General features: G+C 39.7%; 1 protein-coding gene across 1 annotated transcript in view; it reads left to right on the top strand.

The window, feature by feature from the left end:
* Positions 1-14,875, top strand: part of iqsec3b (IQ motif and Sec7 domain ArfGEF 3b) — a 32,202-nt gene that overhangs the window by 14,069 nt on the left and 3,258 nt on the right. Inside the window, 8 exon segments of the mRNA XM_085165184.1 lie at positions 415-576; positions 2,813-2,935; positions 10,119-10,285; positions 12,300-12,439; positions 12,611-12,742; positions 12,851-12,950; positions 13,558-13,716; positions 13,814-13,906. Of these exon segments, the coding sequence (XP_085021310.1) occupies positions 415-576; positions 2,813-2,935; positions 10,119-10,285; positions 12,300-12,439; positions 12,611-12,742; positions 12,851-12,950; positions 13,558-13,716; positions 13,814-13,906 (1,076 nt within the window).

Raw genomic sequence — 14,875 nt, 5'->3', positions numbered from 1 at the left:
CAGATGCAAAGAGAATAAATGCAGTGGAACATTAGAGGCAGTCAAGGAGATCATGAACAATGCAAGAGCCACAGAGTTCCTATAAATAGTGTCCACGGTTGGCCTGCACTTATTATTAGCTAATACAAATTAATGTAAATTAACCCATATGCATCAGTAACACTTGGTCTCTTTCTAAAGTCCACAGCTAACAGCTTTTGCGCACGGATGCGCCTCTCTTTTCCCTCTTTTTCCTAGTGCCTCCTCTGACACACACACACAAACATATTAGGCACCCTTTCTCTTAAATATAGTGTAAGAGATTTTGTTTCGCGCTCAGATCAACACACCTCTCTGCTTGAATGCACAAAACTTCTTACACGCACCATTCCCTCTAATATTATGTGCTTTTCTCTATTTGTTATGTGCGGACAGGAATCCAGAGAGAGGCATCCACTTCCTGATTACGCGTGGTTTCGTCCCAGACACGGCCATCGGAGTGGCTCACTTTCTGCTGCAGAGGAAGGGCCTAAGTCGGCAGATGATTGGGGAGTTTCTGGGGAACAGCAAACTGCAGTTCAACAGAGATGTCCTTGAGTGAGTTCATGTCATTTCTCTGTCATCAGTCATCATTTAGGTTTATTTGATTAGGAAAAGACATAACTGACTTTATGGTGATAATAAGGCACCCCTTTTCTTATATTCTGATCATTCAAATGTTGTACTTCCAGTTAGAAATATAGGCTTCTTACAAATTTATAGCGTCAGTGCACAAACTCGTATGAACATGATGACATTTTGGGGGTTATTTTGTCAGATTTGACAAAGATAATCCCCATAGTAACTGAACCAATGACATTTATAAAACTGGTTTAAGTGCACCTCACTTTTTGAGTTTCCGATCATAAAATATTCTCTCGCTCACTTTGACACTTTTTTCTTATCTTATGTCAAGCACCTTAGATCAGTGAAACAGAAACTGCGCTGCAGTCCAGCATCTGGACTGACAGCAATAGATCTTATTAACATTTACAGCTACATTGTTTAGGAGAGGATGTGAGTTAAGAGGTACAGTGGGTCATCTACCAACTGTAGGGTCAGTAGCTCAGCTACTGCTGTGTGCCTATTGAAGTACCCTTGGGCAAGATGCTGAACAGCAAGCTGCTCCTGAAGGATCCATGGGAGTATGAACATGTCCATGAATGTTAGACGAGGTGCTTAGGTATAGATAAAAGTGCTTGTATGACTGGGTGAATGAGGCTCGTAGAGCTTTGAGTGTTTAGTACCAGTCTATTTAGCATTTACTCATTATAAAGTGAAAAACTTTTTTTGCTATTTGCCTATTTAACTTCCTCAATTTGAGTTAATAATCTTAACACAGTATTCATTCTGAAAATTTAAACCTTATTACACGGTCCTCTGCGTTCCGTTTTCTGTCCACCAGATTTAGACCGCTTCATTGCTGCAAAACTGTAAATGCTCACATTTTCAGTCATTTCACTTCTCATTGAATCGGGCTTTAAGATTAGAATTCCTTCCTGACCTTGGAAAAAAACAAACTCATTCACATGTAGCTGAGGAGCTGACCCCGCTATTTGTGAGGGGGCCCCTATTTTGAGGAGACCTGAAAGAATCAGGCTGTATAGAGGCTTTTTTAGGCACTGAGTTCTTTGTGGTTTCTTTTTTTTCTGCCTCTACAAAGGTTTCAAGGACAAACTGGCTGCTTGTTGATATTGCAGAAAATCACTGTGATACCTTATTTGAGAAATGTCTGCAAATGATAACAATTTAATGATGATCAAAGCTCCTGCACATGTGTGCTTGTCTCTCTTCTCCTTGCCAGTATTCTCACGGGAAAAGTCATTTCTATACATACTTTGCATCCATATGGACCTCTTTAAAGACTTTTTCTTTTTCAGGAAAACCTAATCTCACTAATATTCTCATTTAGGTCCTTTAGTGGAGTTTCAATCATATATCATAGTACAAAGTCCGATGGTACTGTTGTTGTTTATAAGAAACTGAGGTAAATAAAGTAAAACATCTGTTAAATTTGGACTTTCAAACTTCAGTTATTTTAAAAGCTATCTCAAACTGAGCTGGTTTTCGAAAGCAATTACCTTATAAATGAGCGTACGCGCAAAACTCACTTGACATGTGGCACCAGTTTGCGGAAATGGAAGACATCCATGAAAACATGCTTTTGCTTAATGCTTTGACACTCACCCCTTTTTGCATCCTCCCAGTGTAGGCTGCAGACTGAGAACCAGCGTAGCGAGGTTTTCTGCTGATGTTGTTGTACAGACTGTAGAAATAGGTCACTGCACTGAACACACACTTAAGCACACACCCTCACTTTCTTTCAAAGAGACACACTTGTATGGACACAAATACACCCATGCACCTAAATGTACATGCGCAATCTTGTACGTATTACTCCCATTACCGCAGTCTGTCCTCAGCCTTTCATGTTACCTCTCTCTTTCCCATTCCCTCTTTTCTTTTCACTTTTTGCCATCTCATCCCTCTTTTCCCACTATTTTCGGACTCTTTCTTCTCCACTGATATTTGCACAGCACGTGGGTATATATGTGTGTGCATGTGCAAGCATGTTGTCTCTATGTGCATCATTCAGGTCAGCGGTTCTGTAATGGAACTATGACTGTAATAGCGAGATTTGCCGTCAGCACTTGGGTACAGATAGTTTGTCTCAGATCCACTCGCACACTCACTCTGTTACCTTCTCACTACAGTGAAGTACTGAAACTAAACCCAGCTTCATTTTGCCTTTTTTTTCTTGTCTTTTACCCCCTCTCTATCTGTCTCTTTATAGTTGTGTTGTGGACGAGATGGATTTCTCAGGCATGGAGCTTGACGAAGCCCTGAGAAAGTTCCAGGCCCATGTCCGTGTTCAGGGAGAAGCACAGAAAGTGGAGAGACTCATCGAAGCCTTTAGGTGAGACTGTCAGCTCGATCACAACCCAGCCTCACTGACTAACGGGCTCTGGCTTTGATTTTTAACACTGTGCAACACAAAAACAGTGCATCATATGACTGAGCAGGGCTGGGTAGTGCACTCTGAAGATTTTAACAGGAATGGGCCTTTTGCTTGTGGCCACCAATACAAATCAGAAAAACAATGGCACACAACCAAGAACACACACTTTGGAATAAAATTGAAGCAAAAAGCTTTTTCTGATCTCGCAGCCTTGGGGTAGCAGAATGCATCCAAGATGGCATACTAATCAGCTCACTGTATAGACATAGAAGAATCGGCTGTTTTTGCTGGCTTACTGCGACAGGCTGTGATGACAGCAAAGCTCTGTGTCATTAATAAGTTACACTGATTCCCTGTAACCTTTGAATAAACTCAACAGTGTTTGATCATCAGCCAATCACAATAGGGATTTAAACTGCAGCGAAATCAGCGTGTGTTCCATCAGGACAAGAATAGATGCTTTGTTTCGCAGCTCTCTTTTCACCAGATGACACTTCCCTGGCCAAATCATTTTCTTTTTAGGCTGCTGGTGCATGCTGGGTAGTTGCGTGTCCATCCCATTCAAAATCACACATGAATATGTAGAAGTTTGTTACTCACCAAGATCTGCCTCAGTTGGTTTTGTCCTCATTTTGTGTTGAATCCAGCCCTGAAGTCACGCTAGTGTATGCTGCTGATAAAGGTCTTGAAATGTCAAGTGGAATTTGTTAGACTTACTGCAGTTTGCAGACTCCACTTATACCTTTCCTGCAAACTGTCGAGCTTTGCTTATAACAAATACCTGGATGGAAACACTTTTATTTTAAAATCATGCTATTTAACCTTTAACTGAGGCAATAAACAGATAGAAGCAACCAGACAAATAAAAGCTGCAACTTTGGTCCCCTGGCTGGCCCTGTCCTTGATAAGTCCTAAAGATATCCAAAGCGTCCCCTCAGGACTAAAGATGCAATAAAAATGCCCTTCATTGTTTTCTATTGCAGAGAAATTGCTTGAATTGCTCTATACATTTAATGTCCTTCCCTTGATGTACTGCTCTTTCCCTCAGGAATGCCCACACTGTCACCAGCATGACACGGCTTGAGTCAGTGGCCTCTTTGAACTCATTAACCAAGACGTCATTTTCCCTGTTCACACCATAACAAATGTTCAGCTTGTTAGTAGGCCGCCAACAAATTTCTGCATCCTCATTCTGACAAACCTTATGGCTGTTACAGTTTCCTCCTTCTTCTGTGACACTTAGCCCCAAGGGCGGTTTGTCCCTCTGAAGACACTGAAGAGCCCACAGGCCTGCTGCTTTAAGCTGAATGCTATTGTCAGCATTCAAACATGTTCACAAAACCATGGTGTTTAGCAGGTAATGATCACCATGTTTACCATATCAGTTTGCATTGCTAAACAGCACGCACGGCAAACAGCAGATGGAAGTACAGATGGTAGGAATGTCATTAGTTTTGCAGGTATTTGAGTTAAACCAAAAATAATGGACAGATTAAAATGCTGTCTGACTGCACTACAAGTTTTGTCAGAGGCTCATCATCGACATTACAATTTAAATGTGAGGACCACACTGTTAAAAAAAAAAATTCTTAAAAAAACTGTAATTTCCGGCAGCTGGGGCGCCAAAATACTACCGTAAAATAACAGAAAATAACTTTCTCATGAAAATACAGTTATTTTCAGTAATGAAAATAGAGTTTGTTGCGCTAATTTAAATGGGATTCTGCCTTTTCCAGTAAAATACTTTTATATTAGGATTTTTTCCTACAGTGCAGCCATACCCGCGACCTTGTGGTTGTTAGTTGTTAGTTTTCATGGCCACACCCTCACCCTAGGTGCAGAGGCCTATTTCTGTTCAGGAATGTTGTGAATACTTTGAGATTTATATTAATTGCAATTCCTACCTCCACATTTATTATTGAAAATATATAATTAGCACAGCATGGCCGTGCAATGTTTTATATGGGTTTTTTTTTAGTTTTTATTCCTATTAATTATATTTTCACTTGTTACCTCTGAATTATTGAATCAGACCTAGATGACATGAAATTTTCAGCAAAATTATAATTCAAATACTCCTTTAATTATTGATTATTCTCATTAATTTTCAATCATTTTATATATTTTTCCATAGTATTACATTTGAATTTAACAGATCATTCTCTCACATGACAGTCAAATATTTGTGAAATTATGATACATTTCTGAATGTATTTTTACAATCTAAATATGCATATGTACAAAAAAATATATTTAAAAAACAAGTAAATTGTGTTTTACTATATTTACAGTGATGTTATGTTATTTTACCTTTGACATGTAAAATCACAGTCTACTTATGTAAATTTAATGATATTCTAGAAAGACAGTACAAAACTGTAAAATATACAGTAAGATACTTTGACATTACTATTTTGTGGAACAGTGCAGTTTCATGAAAACTGCTGATATACAATACTGCTAGCATGGCTAATGAAAGCATGCCAGGAATACAGCATGTCTTTCAGTGCAAGAACAAGTAAGTACAACTTCAATTAGTGATTTCTTTTCTTTCTTTCTTTCTTTTTTAATATATTTTCTATCTGCCTGTTGTATAACATTTGTGATGACAGATTCATTCCTCCTGGACACGGAGGATACCATTCTGTCCCAAATCTGTAGAGAAATGTTCTGCCATTTCTCACAAGTTATTTTTTTCAGCTCTCTTTGCTGGAGGGATTTTGCTGTGCTGCTATCCTTTGCAAAATATTCCAAATGAGTTATCCTACATTCAAGTTAGGGAAATATATATAGATTTATAGCCATGCATTCACTTCTTCCTTTAAAACTGATCGTTTTTTCTCTGACCTGTCCTTTCAAGACTGCGAGTCATCTTTTCTTTCAGTCTTTGGGTATATAAGGATGCATTCATAGAGCCATCTGTAAATGTCATCTCCCCTACAAGCTTGTGCACTCATGCATTCCCATATCAGCCTACGCCTACATCCATGTTTCACTGTTGGTGCTCTTCAGCCACTGTGGTATTTCTTGCCTTATTGACGGCAAGCATGCAGGATCTATCTGTATCATCTAATCTGACGAATGCATTTATTTTGCTTTTCTTTTAACCAAAGAATGTACTAGAATTCATTCATGTTATTTTCTCAGTTTTGCTGTTTTTGTGCCATGTTGTCGACAGTGGTTTTCTTCTTCGAAACCATTCCTTTCTTGTATGTACTGTTTGGGCATTTTTGAAGAAGAGTTTTGCATAAATAGTGTTCTGGTTCAGAGCACATACACATGATCTTGACCCCATTGAAAAGATTTTAATATTCATTTAATACAGAAGTGAAACTCCTGAGATTTAGAGTATCCTTTAAAGAGTGTTCTAGGCAGCATTTTTCAAAGAAAAGCTCTAACCGGATGCTCTGCTGTGAGGGGTAACATTTCTAACCTCATGTTGCACGAGACACAACCAAGGACAGAGCTGAGCCAGTTCTGGTTTTTACAGGGTAATTTGTGGGTGTGTTATTCAGTTAAACTGGAAATGAGATGAGTAATCACGTTTTTGATTGTGTTTTTCAGTTTGTAATTTAAACGTACGCCTTCTTTTCTGTTTGTCTTTAATTATTTATACAAATTAACATCCCGCACATCAATGAAAAATATCATATTGTAAGTAGAAAAAATAGTACAGTTAACATAAGATGACTCACTGTTGAATTAATGCCCACGATTGTAAGTGAAGGAACATTTGATCCAGTGCAAAAATGTGGCTTGATCAAAGTGTCTTTAGCACATCTAAGGAAACACTGCATGTCTATGACACTGATTAAGATACTACTGTTTATGAGGGGTTTGGCTACACTGACAGCAAGCACCACTCTTTTATTTATTTATTTTGGATTGAGATGTTTTTTAGATTCTAGATTTCAGGTAATGTGAAAAGTACAGAATCCCAGGCCTATCCATTAAGAAAAGTGTTCTTATTCCAAACAAGAGGTGGTGAGGGAAGAGAGGAAAGGGAGCAGTCATGACACTTCCCCTCTCTGATTCTGATTTGAGGGCCGATCAGAACACCCACTGCGGTCATCAGTTAATCACAGAAACACTCAATCATACATACTGAGCCTCTGGGTGCAGATTATAAAGTCATCAGTGATCTGAGACAACACTTTCTGGAGCTGGGAGTCTAGGTCAGAAATGAGCGGGCTTTATCGGGACTGCCAGACATCCACTACCATATCTGTTACGTAACACTTGTTATGTCATCTCTTGTTGAAAGCAGATTTATACAAAGTGGTATTTGTGCCAGCTGGCATGCAACTTTTATATGCAGATATGAAGATAAGCGATCAGAGCTAGTGTTTAAATAAACTGGTTACATAAGACGGAGATGTGTGGTTGAAAATGTGTGAATGGAACAGAAATACACGCTCATGCTTACCACTACCGATTTAGCCAACTGTTTGCTCACTCACTGAGAAAACATGTACACATATGCACTTTCACATCCATGCACATGCCCATTTGCATGCATACGCTCACAGATACAGCAGAGCTTGCCTTGAATTCAGTCTTTGATGAATTTTTTGCAGAAGTTGGCAAGTCTGCTGATACAGATTCATCTGTGAGTCTGTGGTTTTGTATCTATGTGCGGGTGCTTGTTCTATCTGTAAGGGAGTTTGAGACGAGCAGGATCTAGTCTCTCTCAAACAAAGGCATTTCTTCTGAACTGTACAGCGTGATTGATACTCACTGAGTCCTCTGACTTGGTATGGAATGTGAGAAATGGCTTTCTGGTTGCACCGGTCTCAAATGTGACCTCTTGATTGCATACGCTCTTCCAAATGCATAGTCCTCCTGAGCAGAGCAGCCCCTCTCCGTGTCTGCATCGTGCCTGACTGCAAAGATAAAAGCCTCCCGCCACTGAAATGGCCCACTGTGTAAGTGTAAGTGACAGTAAGAAAGAGAGGGAAAGAGCTGTGGAAGAAGGAGGGGTGGAAGGGAGAGTTTGTGAAGGCTGTGGGCACCAATGGGTCAAAGCAAGTCCAAATGCAGCATCTCTGGTTCCTAAACAAAATGGGGAGAATTTTCTTAGCTGTATTGCACTGTCAAATGTCTCTGCTGTCCTGTCTTTCATATATGGTGGAGTGACGGCTTTCACATTTGAGCTAAAGTTAATTAGTGAGATTAGAAAGAGAATTATCTACCTTCAAATTACAGCAGGAACCTACTGTCTTTATAACTAGATCAGTGTGTAAGCATCTCTCTTAAAGATGTCCGGATTTTTTTATATAGCATGAACTCACCAAACAGTTGTATGTGTGTGTGTGTGTATGTGTGTGTTAGTGTGTGTGTGTAAATAACTGTGCCAAAGTCTCAAGCCACCTTTTCCTTCTTCATATTTTGCTGCCAGGGAACCCAAACGCTTTTACATTTTTTTAAGTGGTCTCGAGCTAGTCAATAGTTCCCCAGGTTTTTTGAAGGTCTTTCAGAGTTTTTCTTTGAATATGAGTACTGCTTTTTCACTCATTTTCAGTGCAGTCCTTGTAAATGACCACTTTCATTTCCAGTCATTAAGCCATATAAATGCACATTCTTCACATCACAGGTAACCTATCAAAGAACCCATTGATCAGTCTACAGCAACTGAACACTATCTGAAAGTTGTTTTTCCAGGAAATAGGAAAAATGCAGAAAAGAACTGACACAAGCCCTGAGCGGTGAATCTGACTGCTGAGCATCATCAGAAATGGTCTCAGTGAAAGGGTGGCTGTCAAGAAGCCATTCTTAAGGAAGGGAAACAGGAAGAAAAGTTTGAGGTGTGGCAAATTACCCAAGAACTGGACTGAAAATCAGTGGCTGCAGGCCTTGTAGAGTGATGAATCCAAATTTGACATTTGGTTCAAATTATTGTTAATTATACAGAGGTCAGGAGAGCGATACAACAGTGAGTGTCTACAGTCATCTGTAAAACATGGTGGAGGCTCTGTCATGGTTTGTTTAGGATCTTCTAAAACTTGATGAAATTATAAACATAGAAAAGTACAATTAGATTTTCATCCACCATAAAATACCGTTTGGAAAGCATCTGATATACAACGTCTGCTTTTCAGCCTGGCAGTGTTTCCAATTCCAATGGAATAAAAACATACCTGTGTAGAAAAACACAACATGTAACACTACCAGTCATGAATTAACAGCCTGCCTAGAGTGTGGTTCTCAGCATTACTAAAGCAGTGTGGGATCATCTTGACAGAGAACAAAACAAGAGGCAGACAAAATCTAAAGAAGAGCTTTGACTATCCTTCAAGAAGCATGAAGTACTAATTTTGAAGACTAAAAGAAATTACAAGAAAGCTTGCCAAAGAGAGTGCGGCAATTTTGAAGAATAAAGGCGATTATTCTAAATATTGACCTTCAAGCTTGTCAGAAACCCTGTTTTTGAATCATGTGCTGTTTTTGCATTCGTGCTTGCCCATTTCACCTACACATATTTCCCATTTTCTTTGCACCAAAATAAGAAATGAGGGGTGGCTCAAGACTTTTGCACAGCACCGTATTTGTAAGAAATCCACATACGCAAATATATAAACGCAGAGCATATATTTCTTATGTTGTTGGTTAATTTTACACTTGACGAGTGCACGATAGGATCACCAAATCAAAAATCCATGCGTCGTATTACATTGCATGAATGCAAGTTAAAAATAGCCATGACAGGACTTTGACGTCATGCTGCATGAATATTATCCATGTGTATGTAATAAACTGGCATCTGAGTGTGATTTCACGTCATCATCATTTTCATCTTGTTTTTTCATTTAGTTCTTCCATGTATATCTGTGCTGCTAGGACATTTTTAACACACTGCAGTGAAAACAAGTATTAAAATCTGGCATTACATTTTTGTGATGTTTTTGTTACGACAACAAAATTGTGGTGTCTTGCAACCAAAAAGCAATGCCAAAAATTCACCTCAATCTATCCTGTCAAAAGAAATAATACTCCTCAGGATTCTGTCTGGCTAATAAACAGGATTTCAGCATTGTTGCGTCAGCAATGCTTAATATTTTCTGCTTTCAAAAAAATAACAGAGAAGTGTGTGACCTCCACTGAAAAAAAATATTAAAATATAACTCCTTTTTGTCCTCCACAGTCAGAGGTACTGTATGTGTAATCCTGACGTGGTGCAGCAGTTTCACAATCCAGACACCATATTCATTCTGGCCTTTGCTGTCGTCCTCCTCAACACTGACATGTACTCGCCCAACATCAAACCCCAGCGAAAAATGGGCCTTGATGACTTCATACGCAACCTAAGAGGTAAGAATGTGTTCAAACTGCGAGGCAGAGAGTATTTTTCTGCAGGTTTTACTCTACGTGCCATGCGAGAGCTAACTTTCCCTGTGGGCAGAGCTGGCATAATGAGCTGCAGACATGTTTCAACATTTATAGCAAGTGGTTTTATCAGAAGGGCACGAGCACTGGTTATAAATAGTAAACTTGTTTATACATACGTGCCCCTCTACTGTAGATCACTCACAGTGGATTGGTGTGGTGGAAAGAATGATGGTGAAGATGAAAAAGAGGGCAGATGGCAGGGGAAGTCAAAATTTTACAGCAGGCACTCTCTTATCGACCTCACTTCAACCTCACTATCAGGCCCGTGAGTGACAGCTTCTTGAACTGAAGTAAATTACTCAAAGAGGCTGTGGTTGGCTGCCTATGCTCGGTACCATCAAGGAAACCATCATCAGTGCGGGAAGAGATTCCTGATATCCCTGACTCGGAGCGCTGCCCCAGAGGCCGTGGCGGCGGCCCATTTAATTGAGGCTCACTTAGCGTGAGATTTAATGATTTGAGCTTGGTTTTCCAGAAGCAACTCATCGCTCCGGCTGAGCTTCCCATAGCTCTGAATGTTCTCTCCATCCATTCAGCAGATACATATATTAACGGCAACGACGGCCTAAGGAAAAAGGATTTCACTGTTATTTGTGCCTTTAGTTAACAGAAAAATCTATTTCTCAGTCATTATATATTTTTTCTTCGTATTATCTTCTACAGCTGAGTGTGCTGCTCCACAGTGATAGTGGAACAACTGCCGGGATACAATGTCAGCACACACACTGCGATAACAGCACATTTTCTGATTTCACAGCTTCAGATCCTACAAAGGAATAAAACTAATTTGGCATTAAAATGTTAAGTAAAAGTGATACAGCCACACAGTTTGAAATTCAGATTGTTAAGTTTACACTCAATCTCAAGACACCCATTAATTTCCTCTGTGTTTTTTTCCCTCTAATACTTCCATTAATTTGCACATTAGAATGAGTCACAGTCAAGTCTGTGAGTAATTAAAACTTTTGAGATGCTTATTTAATTTCCAGCCTAAAGAACTGTTATCTGGTATCTGATTTCAAGTATTGACTTCACTGTCTGAAATCAACCCAAAAATCAAAAAGTGGATTTTTTTCCCTATTCTCTGACTTTCTCTGTGCCCTTGATACTATTCCTGCGTTATCTCCTCTCGTACCATTTGTGGATATCTCCTCTTCAATCTGGATATCAAAGGTGACATCACCTTTCTAATGTAATTTATTTTGTCACATTGACCAAGGACAATGTTTAGTTTCGCAGGAATAAACAAGGACTGTGTATATATTGTTTTAAACTAAGGCCTTGAATGTACAAATGTGCACAGCTGCATGCACAGTGCATGCAACAGTCAATAACTGTTGCAACAGTGGTGAGATGTTTTACATATGATGTAAGTGTGCAAAAAAAGGGGGTAGAGAATGCCCAACCAAATTAACCCTTTCATACATGAGTTATGACAACCTCAGTGAGGGTTTTTTCTTAAGTATTTTTATTCATCTTTAGGCACGAAAAAAGATTTTTGAACTTCATTTTTTAAACGTGTAATTTTCAAAGAGTTTTTTTTACACATCCACTTAGTCAGCCCACTGGGTGACCAGTGGGTGGCAGGGTATGGAATGACACATCAGTGTCCAATGTGGTGGTTTATGTGCAAGCATACCATAAGCATTGATACAAAAACAAGAAAACAGCCTTTGAATAGCTGTCCACTGTAGTGGCCACAATGCATGAAAGGGTTATATATTCATCTTTGGCCACCACATAATCCAAACAACAAGTAAAGACAGTTTATAATAAAGACAGGTTATAAGAAAAGACAGGTTATAATTTAGTCAAATTTGATGTTGTGTCTGAATCTGTTTTGCTGGTGGTGGTTGTGGTGGGAGGGGTTAAACCTATCTGTTAAAATGTGTATGGTGGCTACTCATGCATTGCATGAACCCTTCATTTCTTTCAGGTGTGGATGATGGAGCGGACATCCCCAGAGAGATGGTTGCAGGTATTTATGAAAGGATCCAGCAGAGAGAGCTCCGCTCAAATGAAGACCATGTCACCTATGTGAGCCGTGTGGAGCAGTCAATCATGGGCCTAAAAACTGTGAGTAATAGCCGCGTTTTTGTGCAAGTCCTGCATTTCCTTTTGTCTTTCGAGAGAGCTGTCTGCCCTGTTTTTGTACAATCTTCTTTATCTTATATCACGGATTATTTTGCTGCAGCCCATCCCCTGCTCTGTGCTAGCTGTCATCTTCATCTCTTTAACCTTGTCCAGATTCTCGCCGTGCCCCACAGACGTCTAGTGTGCTGCTGTCGTCTGTTCGAGGTGCCTGATGCCAACAAACCTCACAAACAGAAACTGTCTCAGCTCCAAAGAGAGGTCTTCCTTTTCAATGACCTACTGTTGGTAAGATTTTAACATTTAAAAACCATTAAAAAGCACTAGAAACCATTTCAGAACATGCAGTATGTGCCCAAATGCAACCGAACATATTTCCGTGTTGTATGTCTCTAGATCCTGAAGCTATGTCCCAAGAAGAAAAGCTCTGCTTCATACACCTTCTGTAAAGCTATGGGTCTCCTAGGAATGCAGTTTCACCTCTTCAGCAATGAATGTAAGCTGCCATTTTACACTGCAGCAATTTATTGCCAGTGCAGTTTCACCCTGTGCTGAAAAATGCTGAGCCATCCACAGCACCGTTGTCTGTCAATGTCAGTGTCAGGATCCATACTTTAAGGAGCTGCCAAGCACTCACCAGTATACCAGTGTTAACACGCTGTTGTCAGTGTTACAGCAGATATCCTGAAGGATATATTTTTATTCTTTTTAAGATTTAGTCTTTTTAAGTTTTTAAAGAAAGAGTATTTTGCTTGTACATTCATCAAGATGTTGTCTATGTTCTACAAGAGCATCTTACTGTCAATCTCTTATGTGTGCTGTCAATCTCCTATCAACATTTGAGTCCTTGGGTGCATCATCGAGTAAGGTTTGTGAACTTGGTGAAGCTCTGAGAATCTATGAATACAAATAATTCACTAAATCCATCTGGAAAGATAATAGAAAAGGTGTGTGAACTGAGAGAGCTTATGGGTTACTGGAAGGAAGAAAGAAAGGCTGAGGTTATCTGTATTAGGTATTGATTATTGGATTATCCATTCGTTTTTCCAGTCACAGTTATGGTAAAAGCACTTCTGTTTCTCTTTGTTGGGGTTTCTCATCAGACTATGCCCATGGTGTCACCATGATGAGCCCGTTTACTTCAGAGAAGAAGCAGCTGGTGAGTTTCTGCTCTCCAAGTGGAGAGGAGCTCAGGAAGTTTGCGGAAGAGCTCAGAGAGTCAATCGCAGAGGTCAACGAGATGGAACAGATTCACATCCAGTGTAAGGAGGAAAATCCTCAAAATCTGCAAAATCTATGTAAACAAATACCGATCAACCTGTGTACAGCTCACTGAACTTTCCCTTTCTCATGCTGTAGGGGAACTGGAGAGGCAACAAGGCATCCAGCCACATGGCTTACACACTAACGGCGGGCAAATGGATGCACATACAGGACACGGCTCTCCCTCAGGTGCTGGTTTTGCTTGTGCAGCATAACACAGAATACATTACTCATAATAATGCAAACATTGCTCAGGGGAATATAGGAAATAGAACAAGTTCTTGGAGAAAAGGTACATGAAAAAGCTGGAAAAGACGCTGGTGAGAAAGCCATCACTGTCACTTTTGAAATATTAAAGAAAGACAGAGAAATAGCTTCAAAAAGATTGTCCAGTTGTCATTTTTACATTGTACACAAGTGTTAGAGACTTTTAGATCTGATACAGTCTCTAATTCAATAAATAATTATAATACACAATCTTTTTTCAGAGAGAGGATGGATACCAATGTCATATGTTAATGAGGCTAGAATGCCAATTACAGTTGTGGGAAAAAAAAAAATTTTCACCCCACGATTCATTATCTTGAAGAATTACATTTTACAGAAATATGTTGAAGTTATGTGTTATCTGCAGTTTGGAATTTGACTGGGTTAGCCAATGTGTTGTAGATTTGCTGACGTGCTTTCTTTTGCATGTCCCAGTTTTGGCTGTTGCAGAGATGGCCTCATAGCAACTCTAGAAACTTTGGTATACAGAGAAGTTCATGCTTTACTCAGTGACGGCAAGGTCCCAGGTCCTGTGGCTGCAAAACAAGCCTGCATCATAACATGTCCACTGCTGAGATTGAGCACAAATGCCCCAGACATGCCTGTGTGGGTCATTTGTGCTGATACGGTGTGTTTGGATATAACCAAACGTGGTCAAACACCTCCACTGTGATCTCAGGCTGATCTTATGGCAACTCCCCCAAACAAGCCATATACATTCAGTCTTTTTCTAATTGTACTGTCATGAACTTTAACATTTATCATACTAACTGAGGCCTGTAGAGTCTGGGATGCAACTCTTGAGTTTTTTGCCGTTTCTCTGACCATTGCACGGTCAGATCCTTGAGTGTCTCTGTGGCATTGTGTTAACACACACCTGAATGCTCTAGA

The sequence above is a fragment of the Neolamprologus multifasciatus genome, chromosome 7 (assembly GCF_963576455.1).
Source record: "Neolamprologus multifasciatus chromosome 7, fNeoMul1.2, whole genome shotgun sequence".
In the NCBI taxonomy this organism is placed as follows: domain Eukaryota; kingdom Metazoa; phylum Chordata; class Actinopteri; order Cichliformes; family Cichlidae; genus Neolamprologus; species Neolamprologus multifasciatus.
This window is presented reverse-complemented; position numbering and strand designations above follow the sequence as displayed.